This window comes from Rattus norvegicus, chromosome 2 (genome assembly GCF_036323735.1).
Source record: "Rattus norvegicus strain BN/NHsdMcwi chromosome 2, GRCr8, whole genome shotgun sequence".
In the NCBI taxonomy this organism is placed as follows: Eukaryota; Metazoa; Chordata; class Mammalia; order Rodentia; family Muridae; genus Rattus; species Rattus norvegicus.
Window position 1 is genome coordinate 151847876 of NC_086020.1, and position 18444 is coordinate 151866319.

The 18444-nt window shown below is 41.0% G+C and overlaps 1 protein-coding gene and 2 long non-coding RNA genes across 6 annotated transcripts in view; 2 read left to right on the forward strand and 1 right to left on the reverse strand.

The window, feature by feature from the left end:
• Positions 1 to 18444, forward strand: part of Kcnab1 (potassium voltage-gated channel subfamily A regulatory beta subunit 1) — a 466662-nt gene that overhangs the window by 400901 nt on the left and 47317 nt on the right. For all 4 annotated transcript variants that reach the window (XM_017590798.3, XM_063281680.1, XM_039102125.2 and 1 more), the window contains exon 8: positions 12732 to 12818. In XM_017590798.3, coding sequence (XP_017446287.1) covers positions 12732 to 12818 — 87 coding nt within the window. The remainder of the gene's footprint in view (positions 1 to 12731; positions 12819 to 18444) is intronic.
• Positions 199 to 12736, reverse strand: LOC134485622 (uncharacterized). The gene is made up of 2 exons (XR_010063824.1): positions 9977 to 12736; positions 199 to 2100 (listed from the first exon to the last, which is right to left on the reverse strand). It is a non-coding gene; the product is annotated as an uncharacterized LOC134485622 (long non-coding RNA).
• Positions 12998 to 18444, forward strand: part of LOC120100836 (uncharacterized) — a 28622-nt gene continuing 23175 nt past the window's right edge. Inside the window, exon 1 of the long non-coding RNA XR_005500988.2 lies at positions 12998 to 18212. This is a non-coding gene — a long non-coding RNA (uncharacterized LOC120100836). The remainder of the gene's footprint in view (positions 18213 to 18444) is intronic.

The window sequence follows — 18444 nt, forward strand, 5'->3', positions numbered from 1 at the left end:
ATGTATGTCTGTACTGCAGAATTCAATCCGGTTATATTTAAGATAGTTATTGATGGGTAAGGTCTCACCCATCATGATGGGTGTTTTCTATATTGGTTTATGATGATGTCGCTTGTTTTCTATATTGTTTTAGCTCCTCATTTCTTCCTCTCTCAAGTGTTTGTGGTTGTGAGTTTCTCTAGTAGTGTTGTTTGATTCTTTGGTTTTTTGTTTGTTTGTTTGTTTTGGTGTAGCTGTACATTTTCTCTTTGTAGTTAATACTAAATATAAAAAATTGTTCAGTACAAGTTATTTTGAAAACATAGCAATTTGATTTTGATCATAAGCATTAAAAAAGAAAGAAAACCTCAACACATACACTGTATTCTTTCCTATATTTTAATTTCTAATGTTTCATTTTAGGTTTTTATATTGCCTATTTCTTAAAATAGCAGTGTAGTCATTTTTTTATTTTTAATCCTCATACTAAAGATGTTTGAAGTACCATAATTAAAGTATTAGAAAACACTACATCTTTCTGAAACTTATTGTTAACTTTCAGTGTTTCCAAAATATTCCAGTATTTTATTCAACATATCTTGTTCTCTCATGCTAAAGAATTTTCCTTAGGACTTATTCTAGAGTGAATTTAAGTAGCAACAAATCCACTCAGCTTCAATTTGGAAATACCCTTTTGTCGCCTCTTCTGAAAGTTTGCTTTGCTGAATACATCAGTCGTCGTCGTCGTCGTCGTCGTCATCATCATCATCATCATCAGTTATTCACTTTACAACCTAATACCAGCCCTTCCTCTCCTCCCAGTACCTCCTCATGCAAGCCCTCCCTCCATTCCACCTTCCTCTTAAGCCTCCCATCACACCCTCCACTAGTACCCCTCCCCAACCCTACACATCAAGTCACTGGGTACTTGGTGCATCCTCTCCCACTAAGGCCAGGAAAGGAGGTCCATTTAGGGCCAGGGATCTACAGCAGGCAACAGGCTCGGGCAGCCCCTGCTCCAGAGCACACCTGTGGTAGTCCGCGGGTTTCGCTTGCTTTCACCATTCCATTTCTCCTAGGGTGTAAGTTCTCTCCTGAAAGTCAGCTGTCGGCTCGATTGAAGCATGTATTCGGGTTTGCTTCCTTCCCTCCTTCCTTCCTTTCTCTCTTCTTCCCTTGCTAATTTCACAATTCTCTCTGTTTTAACTTTTGAGACCTGATCATAACATGTCAATTTGTGGTAGATTTGATTAAATCACATCCAACTGGTAACTTTTGACTTTCCTCTATCTGGTTATTTTGTTCTCACTCTAGGTTTGGAAAGCTTTATGTTACCTGGTTTAGGAAATATATTAATATAGTCATCCATCATATATATATACATGTATATGTATATATATCCATAAATATACACAAAATTATGCGTGAACCATGTTTATTCCTATAAAACTAGTTTCTATTACACTTTTTATTAAATGTGTTCTTTGACAATTTTATACACGTACAGTGCATAATACATCTGGTTACTCTCTCTTCCTCCTTTCCCATCTTCCTCTGTCAATCTCCCCTCTACCCGCAAGTCTCTTTCTCAAATTCAGGTCGTTTTGTTTTGTGACACTCTGAGTTTCACTAAGGCAGTCATGTGATGATGAGTTTGGAACTGACCTTTGTGAGTTGCATACAGGCATACAACTAAATATAATGACTGAGCCCCTCCCAGAGTCCACTAGTAGCCAAAAGTTCACAAGCCCCTCCCTTATCCGTGTTTAACTGATGTCAAACCCAGTGTTATAAAAGTCCAGTGGAGACAGCTTGGCTGCTGTGAAATCACAGTTCTGCTGGTTGTGTCACACCCAGAAACTAGCATTTCACAGCCTCTCCGGCTCTTGTATTCTTTCGACCCTTCTGTCTACAATGATCCCGGGGCATTAGAGAGGAGGCGTTGATGTCCTGTTCAGGCCTGAGCCCTGGACTGTCACTTTTTCTCCCAATGTTCTCAACATGTTATTATATTTTTATATGTTTTATCTCTTTTACAATTTCTGCATATGTATTTGTGTCTGTGTGAATAGATGCCACTTGTGCAGGGGAGAGGAGTCATCCCTCATTGAAACCCCAAACCTGGGTGTCTATTCTTTTTTTTTTTTTTTTTTTTATTATCTTGAGTATTTCTTATATACATTTCAAGTGTTATTCCCTTTCCCGGTTTCCGGACAGACATCACCCTCCCCCCTCCCCTTCCTTGTGGGTGTTCCCCTCCCAAACCTCCCCCCATTGCCACCCTCCCCGCATAGTCTAGTTCACTGGGGGTTCAGTCTTAGCAGGACCCAGGGCTTCCCCTTCCACTGGTGCTCTTACTAGGATATTCATTGCTACCTATGGGGACAGAGTCCAGGGTCAGTCCATGTATAGTCTTTAGGTAGTGGCTTAGTCCCTGGAAGCTCTGGTTGCTTGACATTGTTGTACTTTTGGGGTCTCGAGCACCTTCAAGCTCTTCCAGTTCTTTCTCTGATTCCTTCAACGGGGGACCTATTCTCAGTTCAGTGGTTTGCTGCTGGCATTCGCCTCTGTATTTGCTGTATTCTGGCTGTGTCTCTCAGGAGCGATCTACATCCGGCTCCTGTCGGTCTGCACTTCTTTGCTTCATCCATCTTGTCTAATTGGGTGGCTGTATATGTATGGGCCACCTGTGGGGCAGGCTCTGAATGGGTGTTCCTTCAGTCTCTGTTTTTTTTTTTTTTTTTTTTTTTTTTTTTTTATTAACTTGAGTATTTCTTATATACATTTCGAGTGTTATTCCCTTTCCCGGTTTCCGGGCAAACATCCCCCTCCCCCCTCCCCTTCCTTATGGGTGTTCCCCTCCCAACCCTCCCCCCATTGCCGCCCTCCCCCCATAGACTAGTTCACTGGGGGTTCAGTCTTAGCAGGACCCAGGGCTTCCCCTTCCACTGGTGCTCTTACTAGGATATTCATTGCTACCTATGGGGTCAGAGTCCAGGGTCAGTCCATGTATAGTCTTTAGGTAGTGGCTTAGTCCCTGGAAGCTCTGGTTGCTTGGCATTCTTGTACTTTTGGGGTCTCGAGTCCCTTCAAGCTCTTCCAGTTCTTTCTCTGATTCCTTCAATAGGGGACCTATTCTCAGTTCAGTGGTTTGCTGCTGGCATTCGCCTCTATATTTGCTGTATTCTGGCTGTGTCTCTCAGGAGCGATCTACATCCGGCTCCTGTCGGTCTGCACTTCTTTGCTTCATCCATCTTGTCTAATTGGGTGGCTGTATATGTATGGGCCACATGTGGGGCAGGCTCTGAATGGGTGTTCGTTCAGTCTCTGTTTTAATCTTTGCCTCTCCCTTCCCTGCCAAGGGTATTCTTTTTCCTCATTTAAAGAAGGAGTGAAGCATTCACATTTTGATCATCCGTCTTGAGTTTCCTTTGTTCTAGGGATCTAGGGTAATTCAAGCATTTGGGCTAATAGCCACTTATCAATGAGTGCATACCATGTATGTCTTTCTGTGATTGGGTTAGCTCACTCAGGATGATATTTTCCAGTTCCAACCATTTGCCTACGAATTTCATAAACTCGTTGTTTTTGATAGCTGAGTAATATTCCATTGTGTAGATGTACCACATTTTCTGTATCCATTCCTCTGTTGAAGGGCATCTGGGTTCTTTCCATTTTCTGGCTATTATAAATAAGGCTGCGATGAACATAGTGGAGCACGTGTCTTCTTTTATATGTTGAGGCATCTTTTGGGTATATGCCCAAGAGAGGTATAGCTGGATCCTCAGGCAGTTCAATGTCCAATTTTCTGAGGAACCTCCAGAATGATTTCCAGAATGGTTTTACCAGTCTGCAATCCCACCAACAATGGAGGAGTGTTCCTCTTTCTCCACATCCTCGCCAGCATCTGCTGTCACCTGAGTTTTTGATCTTAGCCAATCGCACTGGTGTGAGGTGAAATCTCAGGGTTGTTTTGATTTGCATTTCCCTTATGACTAAAGATGTTGAACATTTCTTTAGGTGTTTCTCAGCCATTCGGCATTCCTCAGCTGTGAATTCTTTGTTTAGCTCTGAACCCCATTTTTTAATAGGGTTATTTGTTTCCCTGCGGTCTAACTTCTTGAGTTCTTTGTATATTTTGGATATAAGGCCTCTATCTGTTGTAGGATTGGTAAAGATCTTTTCCCAATCTGTTGGTTGCCGTTTTGTCCTAACCACAGTGTCCTTTGCCTTACAGAAGCTTTGCAGTTTTATGAGATCCCATTTGTCGATTCTTGATCTTAGAGCATAAGCCATTGGTGTTTTGTTCAGGAATTTTTTTCCAGTGCCCATGTGTTCCAGATGCTTCCCTAGTTTTTCTTCTATTAGTTTGAGTGTGTCTGGTTTGATGTGGAGGTCCTTGATCCACTTGGACTTAAGCTTTGTACAGGGTGATAAGCATGGATCGATCTGCATTCTTCTACATGTTGCCCTCCAGTTGAACCAGCACCATTTGCTGAAAATGCTATCTTTTTTCCATTTGATGGTTTTGGCTCCTTTGTCAAAAATCAAGTGACCATAGGTGTGTGGGTTCATTTCTGGGTCTTCAATTCTATTCCATTGGTCTATCTGTCTGTCTCTGTACCAATACCATGCAGTTTTTATCACTATTGCTCTGTAATACTGCTTGAGTTCAGGGATAGTGATTCCCCCTGAAGTCCTTTTATTGTTGAGGATAGCTTTAGCTATCCTGGGTTTTTTGTTATTCCAGATGAATTTGCAAATTGTTCTGTCTAACTCTTTGAAGAATTGGATTGGTATTTTGATGGGGATTGCATTGAATCTGTAGATTGCTTTTGGTAAAATGGCCATTTTTACTATATTAATCCTGCCAATCCATGAGCATGGGAGATCTTTCCATCTTCTGAGGTCTTCTTCAATTTCTTTCCTCAGTGTCTTGAAGTTCTTATTGTACAGATCTTTTACTTGCTTGGTTAAAGTCACACCGAGGTACTTTATATTATTTGGGTCTATTATGAAGGGTGTCGTTTCCCTAATTTCTTTCTCGGCTTGTTTCTCTTTTGTATAGAGGAAGGCAACTGATTTATTTGAGTTAATTTTATACCCAGCCACTTTGCTGAAGTTGTTTATCAGCTTTAGTAGTTCTCTGGTGGAACTTTTGGGATCACTTAAATATACTATCATGTCATCTGCAAATAGTGATATTTTGACTTCTTCTTTTCTGATCTGTATCCCTTTGATCTCCTTTTGTTGTCTGATTGCTCTGGCTAGAACTTCAAGAACTATATTGAATAAGTAGGGAGAGAGTGGGCAGCCTTGTCTAGTCCCTGATTTTAGTGGGATTGCTTCAAGTTTCTCTCCATTTAGTTTAATGTTAGCAACTGGTTTGCTGTATATGGCTTTTACTATGTTTAGGTATGGGCCTTGAATTCCTATTCTTTCCAGGACTTTTATCATAAAGGGGTGTTGAATTTTGTCAAATGCTTTCTCAGCATCTAATGAAATGATCATGTGGTTCTGTTCTTTCAGTTTGTTTATATAATGGATCACGTTGATGGTTTTCCGTATATTAAACCATCCCTGCATGCCTGGGATGAAGCCTACTTGATCATGATGGATGATTGTTTTGATGTGCTCTTGAATTCGGTTTGCCAGAATTTTATTGAGTATTTTTGCGTCGATATTCATAAGGGAAATTGGTCTGAAGTTCTCTTTCTTTGTTGTGTCTTTGTGTGGTTTAGGTATAAGAGTAATTGTGGCTTCGTAGAAGGAATTCGGTAGGGCTCCATCTGTTTCAATTTTGTGGAATAGTTTGGATAATATTGGTATGAGGTCTTCTATGAAGGTTTGATAGAATTCTGCACTAAACCCGTCTGGACCTGGGCTCTTTTTGGTTGGGAGACCTTTAATGACTGCTTCTATTTCCTTAGGAGTTATGGGGTTGTTTAACTGGTTTATCTGTTCCTGATTTAACTTCGATACCTGGTATCTGTCTAGGAAATTGTCCATTTCCTGAAGATTTTCAAATTTTGTTGAATATAGGTTTTTATAGTAAGATCTGATGATTTTTTGAATTTCCTCCGAATCTGTAGTTATGTCTCCCTTTTCATTTCTGATTTTGTTAATTTGGACACACTCTCTGGGTCCTCTCGTTAGTCTGGCTAAGGGTTTATCTATCTTGTTGATTTTCTCAAAGAACCAACTTTTGGTTCTGTTGATTCTTTCTATGGTCCTTTTTGTTTCTACTTGGTTGATTTCAGCTCTGAGTTTGATTATTTCCTGCCTTCTACTCCTCCTGGGTGTATTTGCTTCTTTTTGTTCTAGAGCTTTTAGGTGTGCTGTCAAGCTGCTGACATATGCTCTTTCCTGTTTCTTTCTGCAGGCACTCAGCGCTATGAGTTTTCCTCTTAGCACAGCTTTCATTGTGTCCCATAAGTTTGAGTATGTTGTATCTTCATTTTCATTAAATTCTAAAAAGTTTTTAATTTCTTTCTTTATTTCTTCCTTGACCAGGTTATCATTGAGTAGAGCATTGTTCAATTTCCACGTATATGTGGGCATTCTTCCCTTATTGTTATTGAAGACCAGTTTTAGGCCGTGGTGGTCCGATAGCACGCATGGGATTATTTCTATCTTTCTGTACCTGTTGAGGCCCGTTTTTTGACCAACTATATGGTCAATTTTGGAGAAAGTACCATGAGGAGCTGAGAAGAAGGTATATCCTTTTGCTTTAGGATAGAATGTTCTATAAATATCCGTTAAGTCCATTTGGCTCATGACTTCTCTTAGTCTGTCTACATCACTGTTTAATTTCTGTTTCCATGATCTGTCCATTGATGAGAGTGGGGTGTTGAAATCTCCCACTATTATTGTGTGAGGTGCAATGTGTGTTTTGAGCTTTAGTAAGGTTTCTTTTACGTATGTAGGTGCCCTTGTATTTGGGGCATAGATATTTAGGATTGAGAGTTCATCTTGGTTGATTTTTCCTTTGATGAATATGAAGTGTCCTTCCTTATCTTTTTTGATGACTTTTAGTTGGAAATTGATTTTATTTGATATTAGAATGGCTACTCCAGCTTGCTTCTTCTGACCATTTGCTTGGAAAGTTGTTTTCCAGCCTTTCACTCTGAGGTAGTGTCTGTCTTTGTCTCTGAGGTGTGTTTCCTGTAGGCAGCAGAATGCAGGGTCCTCGTTGCGTATCCAGTTTGTTAATCTATGTCTTTTTATTGGGGAGTTGAGGCCATTGATAGTGAGAGATATTAAGGAATAGTGATTATTGCTTCCCGTTATATTCATATTTGGATGTGAGGTTATGTTTGTGTGCTTTCATTCTCTTTGTTTTGTTGCCAAGACGATTAGTTTCTTGCTTCTTCTAGGGTATAGCTTGCCTCCTTATGTTGGGCTTTACCATTTATTATCCTTTGTAGTGCTGGATTTGTAGAAAGATATTGTGTAAATTTGGTTTTGTCATGGAATATCTTGGTTTCTCCATCAATGTTAATTGAGAGTTTTGCTGGATACAGTAACCTGGGCTGGCATTTGTGTTCTCTTAGTGTCTGTATGACATCAGTCCAGGATCTTCTGGCCTTCATAGTTTCTGGCGAGAAGTCTGGTGTGATTCTGATAGGTCTCCCTTTATATGTTACTTGACCTTTTTCCCTTACTGCTTTTAATATTCTTTCTTTATTTTGTGCGTTTGGTGTTTTGACAATTATGTGACGGGAGGTGTTTCTTTTCTGGTCCAATCTATTTGGAGTTCTGTAGGCTTCCTGTATGTCTATGGGTATCTCTTTTTTTAGGTTAGGGAAGTTTTCTTCTATGATTTTGTTGAAGATATTTACTGGTCCTTTGAGCTGGGAGTCTTCACTCTCTTCTATACCTATTATCCTTAGGTTTGATCTTCTCATTGAGTCCTGGATTTCCTGTATGTTTTGGACCAGTAGCTTTTTCCGCTTTACATTATCTTTGACAGTTGAGTCAATGATTTCTATGGAATCTTCTGCTCCTGAGATTCTCTCTTCCATCTCTTGTATTCTGTTGGTGAAGCTTGTATCTACAGCTCCTTGTCTCTTCTTTTGGTTTTCTATATCCAGGGTTGTTTCCATGTGTTCTTTCTTGATTGCTTCTATTTCCATTTTTAATTCCTTCAACTGTTTGATTGTGTTTTCCTGGAATTCTTTCAGGGATTTTTGCGATTCCTCTCTGTAGGCTTTTACTTGTTTATTAATGTTTTCCTGTGCTTCCCTAAGTGTGTTCATGTCTTTCTTGAAGTCCTCCAGCATCATGATCAAATATGATTTTGAAACTAGATCTTGCTTTTCTGGTGTGTTTGGATATTCCATGTTTGTTTTGGTGGGAGAATTGGGCTCCGATGATGGCATGTAGTCTTGGTTTCTGTTGCTTGGGTTCCTGCGCTTGCCTCTCGCCATCAGATTATCTCTAGTGTTACTTTGTTCTGCTGTTTCTGACAGTGGCTAGACTGTCCTATAAGCCTGTGTGTCAGGAGTGCTGTAGACCTGTTTTCCTCTCTTTCAGTCAGTTATGGGGACAGAGTGTTCTGCTTTCGGGCGTGTGGTTTTTCCTCTCTACAGGTCTTCAGCTGTTCCTGTGGGCCTGTGTCTTGAGTTCACCAGGCAGCTTTCTTGCAGCAGAAAAGTTGGTCTTACCTGTGGTCCCGAGGCTCAAGTTCGCTCGTGGGGTGCTGCCCACGGGCTCTCTGCAGCGGCAGCAACCAGGAAGACCTGTGCCGCCCCTTCCGGGAGCTTCAGTGCACCAGGGTTCCAGATGGTCTTTGGCTTTTTCCTCTGGCGTCCGAGATGTGTGTGCAGGGAGCAGTCTCTTCTGGTTTCCCAGGCTTGTCCGCCTCTCTGAAGGTTTAGCTCTCCCTCCCACGGGATTTGGATGCAGAGAACTGTTTATCCGGTCTGTTTCCTTCAGGGTCCGGCGGGGTCCTGCCGCTCCTGGGCCCTCCCCCACGGGAGCCCAGAGGCCTTATACAGTTTCCTCTTGGGCCAGGGATGTGGGCAGGGGTGAGCAGTGTTGGTGGTCTCTTCCGCTCTGCAGCCTCAGGAGTGCCCACCTGACCAGGCGGTTGGGTTTCTCTCTCACCGGGTCTGGGAGCAGAGAGCTGCTGCGCCAGTCTCTGTTTTAATCTTTGCCTCTCCCTTCCCTGCCAAGGGTATTCTTTTTCCTCATTTAAAGAAGGAGTGAAGCATTCACATTTTGATCATCCGTCTTGAGTTTCCTTTGTTCTAGGGATCTAGGGTAATTCAAGCATTTGGGCTAATAGCCACTTATCAATGAGTGCATACCATGTATGTCTTTCTGTGAGTGGGTTAGCTCACTCAGGATGATATTTTCCAGTTCCAACCATTTGCCTACGAATTTCATAAAGCCGTTGTTTTTGATAGCTGAGTAATATTCCATTGTGTAGATGTACCACATTTTCTGTATCCATTCCTCTGTTGAAGGGCATCTGGGTTCTTTCCAGCTTCTGGCTATTATAAATAAGGCTGCGATGAACATAGTGGAGCATGTATCTTTTTTATATGTTGGGGCATCTTTTGGGTATATGCCCAAAAGAGGTATAGCTGGATCCTCAGGCAGTTCAATGTCCAATTTTCTGAGGAAACTCCAGACTGATTTCCAGAATGGTTTTACCAGTCTGCAATCCCACCAACAATGGAGGAGTGTTCCTCTTTCTCCACATCCTCGCCAGCATCTGCTGTCACCTGAGTTTTTGACCTTAGCCATTCTCACTGGTGTGAGGTAAAATGTCAGGGTTGTTTTGATTTGCATTTCCCTTATGACTAAAGATGTTGAACATTTCTTTAGGTGTTTCTCAGCCATTCAGCATTCCTCAGCTGTGAATTCTTTGTTTAGCTCTGAACCCCATTTTTTAATAGGGTTATTTGTCTCCCTGCAGTCTAATGTTGGTTTCCATTTTGTCCTAACAACAGTGTCCTTTGCCTTATAGAAGCTCATTGAAACCCCAAACCTGGGTGTCTATTCTTTTAATGGTGTTCTAAAATCCTATGAGCTTTCTTCATTCCTCTTCAACTTTTTCCCTCCTGAATATATTCAAATACCTTGACTTCAAGCTCACTGACTCTTCTGTTAAATGGATTCTCTATGGATGCTGTCAGTTCCCTCTGCACCTGTTCTGCTTTTCAGCTCCAGGAATTACTAGTTTTTAAAAAATATTTTACTTTCTGTAGCAAGGTTTCCTGGTGATTACTCAATTGTTCCCTAGAGATTTTATTTTGTTGTTCTTATGGTTGTTGTTTGCTTTTGTTTCTGATTTTCAAGGTGGGTTTTGTATATGTAGCCCTAGCTGTCCTGGAACTCACTCTATAGACCAGGCTGGAGCTGTCCGCCTCTACATCTCAAGTGCTAGAAAAAAGGCATGCGCCCCTGCTGCCCAGTTTCTCTTGTGCTTTTAAGGATCATGTCTCAGTAGGTTATTTCTAATGAATTTTCCACCCCTGACCAGTTCTGGCATATATGTATATATCTATATATGTGCATATGTGTGTGTCTTTTATTTTTTGAGATTATAATTACAGCATTTCCTCCTTCTCTTTCTTCTCTTCAAACCCTCTGCTGTATACCGTTCCATACTTTCTTCCAAATTTGTGATCTCTATTTTTTCCTTATTAAATTGTCACATAAATTACACACATACATAAACATAGACATACACAAATATACACAGATACACACACATGCATACATACACACACAAAGAGAGATACACACAGACACACAGATGCACAGACACATACACAGGCACACACAGAGAGAAATATACAGATACACACACACACACACACACACACACACACTTACATCATAAATACAACCTACATAATGTTACTTATATGTACATTTTCAGGCCTGACCATTTGATATTAGATAACCGATTGACATGTTCTTCCCTGAGGAAGACTATTTCTCCCATTCTTGGCTGACTATTATATAGAACTGGACCTCATTATTTAACTCAGAGTAGCTTCTCAATTACAATTCTCCTGCCTTAACATCCCTAGTGCTGGAATTACAGACATGTGTTATCATGCCCAGCTTCTTTGTATTTTCTTGAAGTTCACTACTTTCCATAAAATGGCTGTTTTGAATTCTTGTCCATGAGGCCAAGCATATCCATCACCTCATCATCGGCTTCTGACACCTCACAGCTCTCTGGAAGCTCTTGATGCTTGTTAGTATCTGAAAGAATCCATGCACTGAAGTATTAGGCATTTATTCCAGCTGTCATTCTTTGACTTCAATGGTGCCTGGCCTGGAATTCTAAGCAGGTTGTTTGTTCTGGAGCCCCTCATCATTGCCCACTGTTGCAACACTAGAGGACACTAGTCCCAGTAAATCCAAAAGCAGTGCTGCTATTCTGTTAGGGACATATGGCATTCCTAGCTTAGGTTTGTTGCAACTGGCACGCTGTATGTGATAGATTTGGGGACTGCCTAGAGGAGGTAATCCAACCTCAGAACCAAAAGCCTCATCTACAATCATGAGCCTGTGGCCAGGAACAACAGGGTTCTACCCTTACCACAAGAGACACAACTTAAAAAGCCAAGTTTGGGTCCCTTTCTGGAGCCCTCAGCTTGCTGAGACCAATGTAACTATGTTTCCACGCCCTGTCTGGTGATGTGATCTACCCTTGGCTGGGCACCACTGCAGCCAGGCACTAGTGATGCAAATTGGAATTTCATGTGACATTTGGGCTTCTGGATTGATGCTATTCTTGGAAAGAATCTACAGCCCCAGCTGTGAGTTCCAAGTAAAAGTTCTAGACATCTTTCCTTCATAAGCGAGTTGCAAATAAAATGTCTTTGAACTTGCTGCTGGAGACTGAGGGCGAATAGCAGAGGCAACCCTTGGTTAACAAGATTGGTACTAAGTAGTCATAGTCAGGTCATACCTGAAGCTGCAACCCTTAGAACTGGTATAGAACTGGTACAGTTCTGGTCATAGTTAGCAGTTGTGGAAGTGGGACCCCAGGTTCATCTCACCAAGGTCAGGGATGTTTACCTAGCTCTGGGGTGATCTAGAGATTCTCTATGAACATTATCCTGGGAGAAAGGGCTATGGGGGAGGGGGTCCACTCAGTACTGAATTTCATCCTAGTGAGGTTGGTACTGGGTTCAAGTCTAAGGTGCTAACTTCCTCTCCCCTCCCAAGTAGTGGGTCTTTCTAGGTCATTGGCCAAGTGACCCTTTCACAGGGGTCCCCTAAGGCCATCAGAAAACATAGATATTTAGATTACAATTTATAACAGTAGCAAAATTACAGTTATGAAGTAGCAACAAAAATAATCTTCTGGTCGGGGGTCACCACAGCATGAGGAACTGTATTAGAAGGCCGCAGCATTAGGAAGGGTGAGAACCTCTGTGGTTCCCTAGGCTGTTTGGTTCTTGGATTTGGTGGGTTTCCCTCCAGCTTTCTCAAACATCATTTTCCATTATTACACTAAACACAGGCTACTATCATCTTTCCTCTGGTTTAACTCTTGCGAAGGTTAGTCACATGTAAGTAACTCAGACTGGTGTTCCTGTGGGCAACCAATCACTGCTCTGGTCTTGCAGTGCCCTGTTCAAGTGGATTTTTGTAATTAACTCAGTGTTTGTTTTTAAGTAAATTCTTGAAAGAAACCAAACTCAAGCCCTTTCTAATAGTGGTCCTCTTCTGAGTTCTTGGGCCTTTCACTGTGTTTTGTTTTCTGTTTCTGCTGCTAGGACTGAAAGGCTCCCTCCAGAGGCTGCAACTGGAATATGTGGACGTGGTCTTTGCAAATCGCCCAGACAGCAACACCCCCATGGAAGGTGAGTAAAGGAATTTAGTAAGAATAAGAGGCTACAGAATTACTGGTCCTAGAAGACTGTCTCTACTACAGTAATAAATGACATATTTCAGATAAACTAGAATTTAAAAAGTAAAGCCTTTCCAATGTCCTTTAGCTTCTGTATTTACCTTGAAAGCCAATAGACCTCTACAGTTTTTCTCCTCCCCTCCCCCCTCCTCCCCCTCCCCCTCCTTCCTCCTCTTCTTCCTCCTCCTCCTCCTTCTAACTTCCTCCTTTACCTTTATTCTCGGTAGTTTTTCTTGGTTGCTAGGTCCTCACTTCTTCCAGATTCATTTCACTTTCATGATTTCGTCAACTAAAATGATTACATTAATCAGAGGGGTTTATAATACAACTACCATTTCCAAGGCACTCCTCTAAGAAACTTCCATTTCTATAATGATGCTTTCTGATTAGTTTCCAATCCTGTATGATAAATGCTGAGAGGGGTGAGTGGGCACTGGACAGGGGAAACTGCTTAATAAGGCTCTTCTTTGCACACTGGTTTTCATTCTCAGCAAGCTGTGCCCCCCACGCCCTCTGACAGAAGACCACAGCTTTTCCCCTGTGGGACAAAGCAAAGCTTTCAGAACACTCCTAAAGCCAAATTTTCTTCATTTGTGTCCATTTGTCAATCCCACCTGGGATGACTGAGAAATAAGATGGTTGTGGACACAAAAGTGGAAAAGACAATTCCAGTTAGTTGAGGATAGAAATATTTCAAGATGAAAAGGGGATTTTGACTTTGTTTCTAAGTTTTACAGCATTTGAACTATCAATTTCTTTTAATAATTCCAATAATGTAATCCACATAAAATTATACTAAAGGCAAATTTGTCTTTTATTTGTCTTTGATAATTGGAAACGCTGTTTATAATGTAAGAAATTAAGCTCTGTGAAAATGTATTCTTACTGTTGGGTTATGGGAATTCAGGAAAATACGAATGATCTAAGTTCCTAGGAATTTTTCTAGGTTGCATTTTGTAGCTCCTCACTCATTTCAAACATATGTTAGAGAGACTATTTGTACTGTCATTTATCTTTCCCTACTACAGAGAAACTGTACATGCATACATCTATCTATATACACATTATTATCTGTGTTTATATATCATATATGTGTCATATATGATATATATTTCTGTCAAAACAAAGGCTGCTTGATAACCAGATCATAAACAGTATTAGAGATATTTATTTCAATGATACTATGCCTGTCACACAATTCACAAAGATGCGTCCAAACAGAACACTAAAGCCATTTAGTCAGCAAAACTACCAAATAAAATACTGGGTTGTAAAAGGCTAATTGTTTCTCATTCTAAGTGCCTGGTGGCTATTTTCCTCTTTGGAATGTTGTCTTTTACAGTTATACCATGTACATACACAGGATAGCAGACAGCTGAGTTTGTTTGTCCACCCATCCAGCCTCCTACTTTACCTCTAATTTTAGGAATACAGTAGAGCCCCTCAATCAGGAAGTATAAGCTGCATTATATCTACAAAAGGAAAGCTGTGTTATAAGTGTCTCCCAAATGAAAAAGATACAGAGTGTAGATAAAGGAAGAAGGAAATTCTCCAGCAAAGTGATGCTAACAGGCTAAGTGCCTCTTGCATAAACACCAAAGGTTTGTTGAAACTTAGTTAAGAAATCCCCAAGAATTTTTTAAAAGAACAGATTGCTGTCTCCTGCTAGGGTCTGGAATGAAAGCATCACCTCTCCTGAAATCAGAGAAAATTACGTTTTCCCTAAGATTTTCAAATAACGTTCCACAAAGTGAATTGGGAAGCTACATCATAATGAGTCTCTGTAGTAAGAGTGTTAAACAAGGGGTATTCCCTACTTACTGAGTAAGTCAGTAACACAGACCTCTGTAGGTCACTTGGCAGCGGTCACCGACTTGTCCTGGAGTGTAGTCCCTCCATCTCTCCGCCAGCCCAGCCAGACACTACCCCCACCAGGCTTCCAACCTCTGAAGTTTCTCTGCTTTGGGTTTAGTGACCAGGCTCTTCTTGGAGCTTGTTCTAGCTTTCTGATAAATTTATATCTTATAATTGTTTGCGATTTATAATCACTTATTTGCAGGTCAAATAGAAACACCAGAGTTGGATTCTGGTGGGGGCAGCACAGATCGTACAGTCTTTTCTGCTTTACTCTTAACAGAGGCAAGCGCTGGAAAATAGAGAGAAAGAAAAATGAAGTAGGGAGACGAGATGACTTCCTCAAGGTGCAGGGATTGGCAGATACACCTGAGTTGTTTCTAGATTCCATGTTAATATTCGTGCTGGGAATGATTGTAAATCCCGCATGCCTGCGCATAAGCAAAAGTTATACATACACAATGAGGCTTACCTTGAAGGGTGACTAGCATTTCTAAATGCCTGTGAGACAGGCTGTATATTACCAAAATTACCCTTGGAACTTTCTGGTAACTATCTGTCAGTGTAACTCCACAACCCTTATTCAGCTCCTCCAGGTAAAATGACAAAACCATCTTCAAGTATTCATCCAGCCAATATCTTTAAATAATGGTAGAAAAAATCTTTAATATCATTCGCCTGCCTTTATTATCTCAGTACATCACGACGTAGTTTGACCCATTTGTATTTGCTGTTAGTTACCCAGAAGTAAGGACCAAAGAAGATGTTAATTGCACGTGGATCAAAACCCCAGAGCCTCAGCATTCGTAGATCTTCATTCACATCAAACATTCCTTTCCAAACCAAGGAAGAGGCCAATTCTTTTAGAGAGGCTGAAGCAGCTCTCTGATGAGACAGCCCAGCCATGGCATCAATAGCCCCTCACTGTTACTGATTGTCCAAGGGAGTAGACTAAAGCAACCAGCGTGAAACACTGGATGGCTTCTAGCCACCAACTCTGTGAGCGTCGAGATCTGTGTGAGCACTTGGGTACTTCAAAGCCACATTTCCGTTTCAAGCTGTTTAAAATGCCAGGAATCGGTGTTAATTGAGGGTGTATCTAAAATAAACCAGGATGAGTTTCGGCCAATTTCTGCGTATCAAATTTCAACCAATTGAGCCAGGAAAAGATCAGCCGTTGCACCTTCTTCACCATATATGGGCATCGTGTGTTCTATAGCCATTGCTACCCATTCCTGCCATTCTTGCCAAAAATCAAAAGACAAAAAGCAAGTTCTAAAAAGAGAATGGTGGTAAATTGCAAATGTGCGGTCAGTGGAAAGAAGTGAAGCACTTCGTTTGCAATCTGCCACCTGAAAGAATACAATTCTACGTTTTGTGGTGACAGGACGATGTGACAGCAGAGGGGAGCGCATGCGCGTGCGCGCTTTTCCCTCCATCCTCATTATTTTTCATGGTTCACCTAGTAGTAAGGCATTTTTCTTTCACAGCAGCTGCTGTGCCATCTGTCTCTGCTATATTATCTGCCAATGGTGGCATGTTTTCCAATCGTAGAAAAAAAAATCAGCCCCACATCCTATGTCATCTTTCTTATGACAATATATCCCTCTTTAGAATCACTGAGAGCGCCTTGTCTCTGTAAAACTCAGAATGTTAATTCACTCTCACTTTCATAGGTCAGTATGCATTTCAAATTCCTGTCTATAAGAAAAGGTTTGAGGCAACTTAAGTCACGCTGCATTGGGTTGACAGAGACATTCTGTCCCACGCTAGGAGGATTTGGGGTTGTTTTTCTGCCATTGCCAATTGCAGGGTAATTTCTCCAGGAAGAAAGTCATTGAACACTACTGTAAAGTGTGGACCACTTGTGACTAATGGCAAAAAGAAGAGGCACTTTAATATATAGACTTTTAAGGTTTATTGACAAAGTATGATGATTTTCAAGTTAAATTACATTTTAATAAAATTTTAATTTAAAAAACATGCTTGAAATCAGGTCCTTTCATGTAGAGCTCATTGCCAAAACTAATCATCTGGAATTCCTGAATCATTGAATATTATGCCTATACTAATTACTGTTCACTACATTCATGTTCCCTTTCTTGTGGGCTGACACAGCCGTAAAGCAGCCCAGATGTCTTTATCTCAAATAACAGTGGTAAGACTGAAGTTAGCTTCACTAATCCCCACCATTAACCAAACAGTGGATTCTGTAAGGATTTTTCGTAGGTTTTTCCTTCTTTACTATCACTACAATGCAAGCGGGAATGTATGGCTATTTGGAAATGGAGAATATTCATGACAACTCACAAGAGGCCACAGAAAACAGCCTAGATTGTCAATATGCTATTGGTTTAAAAATACTGAACCTGGGTGTTTTATCTTCCAAAGTAAAGGTTTTAGAACAAAAGCTTAAACACCTGACACTTATTATGTATTGTGTAGTTACAGCTCATCAGTGGCCTAACTCTCACTGTATTTCATTTCAGAGGCATTATGTCATGCCTCTGAAAGGTACCCCTACCTACCCCCTAATTCATAATAACAGCAAGAAGAAATCCTCTGCAAGCCATATGACAATGTTGTCCCAGAAAGATATAAATCAAGACATTTATGCAATTTGAATAATTTATTAACCACATTAAAAAGAGAAAAGAAACAGATAGGTTTAGTTATAATATTATTTTAACTACTCATACAAAAAATTACTATTTCAACCCGTAACGATTTTAAAAATGTATATTTTACTCTTTCCATACTAAGTCTTTGAAATCCACAGTATACAGCATAATTTGGACTTACACATTTCAAATGCCCAAGAGCTACATGTCAGGAAAACTATTCTGTATAACCACAGAGGTAAAAGCTCTTCCCAGTCTAATGGCAGCATGGTCTGTGTTGCTCTATGAGGTGCAGCATTACTTGTAGATTCAGGGTCATTTTGCCCACCATTGCAGGGAAGGCATTACAGGAAACATGCAGCAGTAACTCCTCAATACTACATCCCAGGAACCAGAGACAGGTCAGAACTGGAAGCCAGGCTGCAAGCTTCTAAGAGTTGTGCCTCGTGACTTCCAGCCCCTAGTGACTTCTGACAGACAGGCTCGATTTCCTAAAAGTTCCACATCCTCCCCAAATATTGCTACCAATTGGCCAAAAGTGTTTAAAGTACAAGCCTGTGGGAAATGTTTTAGATTCTACCAGTCTCCCAAGAGGTTCACATCTTAACAATGCAAAAGCCTTTAGCCAAGCTTCAAGGATCCTCCAAGTCTTAACTGTCCCATTTCTGCTTAAAAGTCCAAACTTCCAAGTATCTATGGAGATTTCAGGCAGTCTCTTAGATAAGAATCTGTGAATCCCTGTGAAAATAAAAACCAATTACATACTTCCAACGTGCAATGGCCCAGAGCAAACATTTCCACCACAAAATATGGGACAAGAGAAAAGCAAGGAGGAAAAAGAAATGGATAAAATGAAGATCAAAATCCAGGAGGTGGACTCTGACCTCATAGGTAGCAATGAATATTCTAGTAAGATCACCAGTGGAAGGGGAAGCCCTTGGTCCTGCTAAGTCTGAACCCCCAGTGAACGTGATTGTTGGGGGGAGGGCGGCAATGGGGGGAAGGGTGGGGAGGGGAACACCCATAAAGAAGGGGAGGGGGAGGGATTAGGGGGATGTTTGCCTGGAAACCGGGAAAGGGAATAACACTCGAAATGTAAATAAG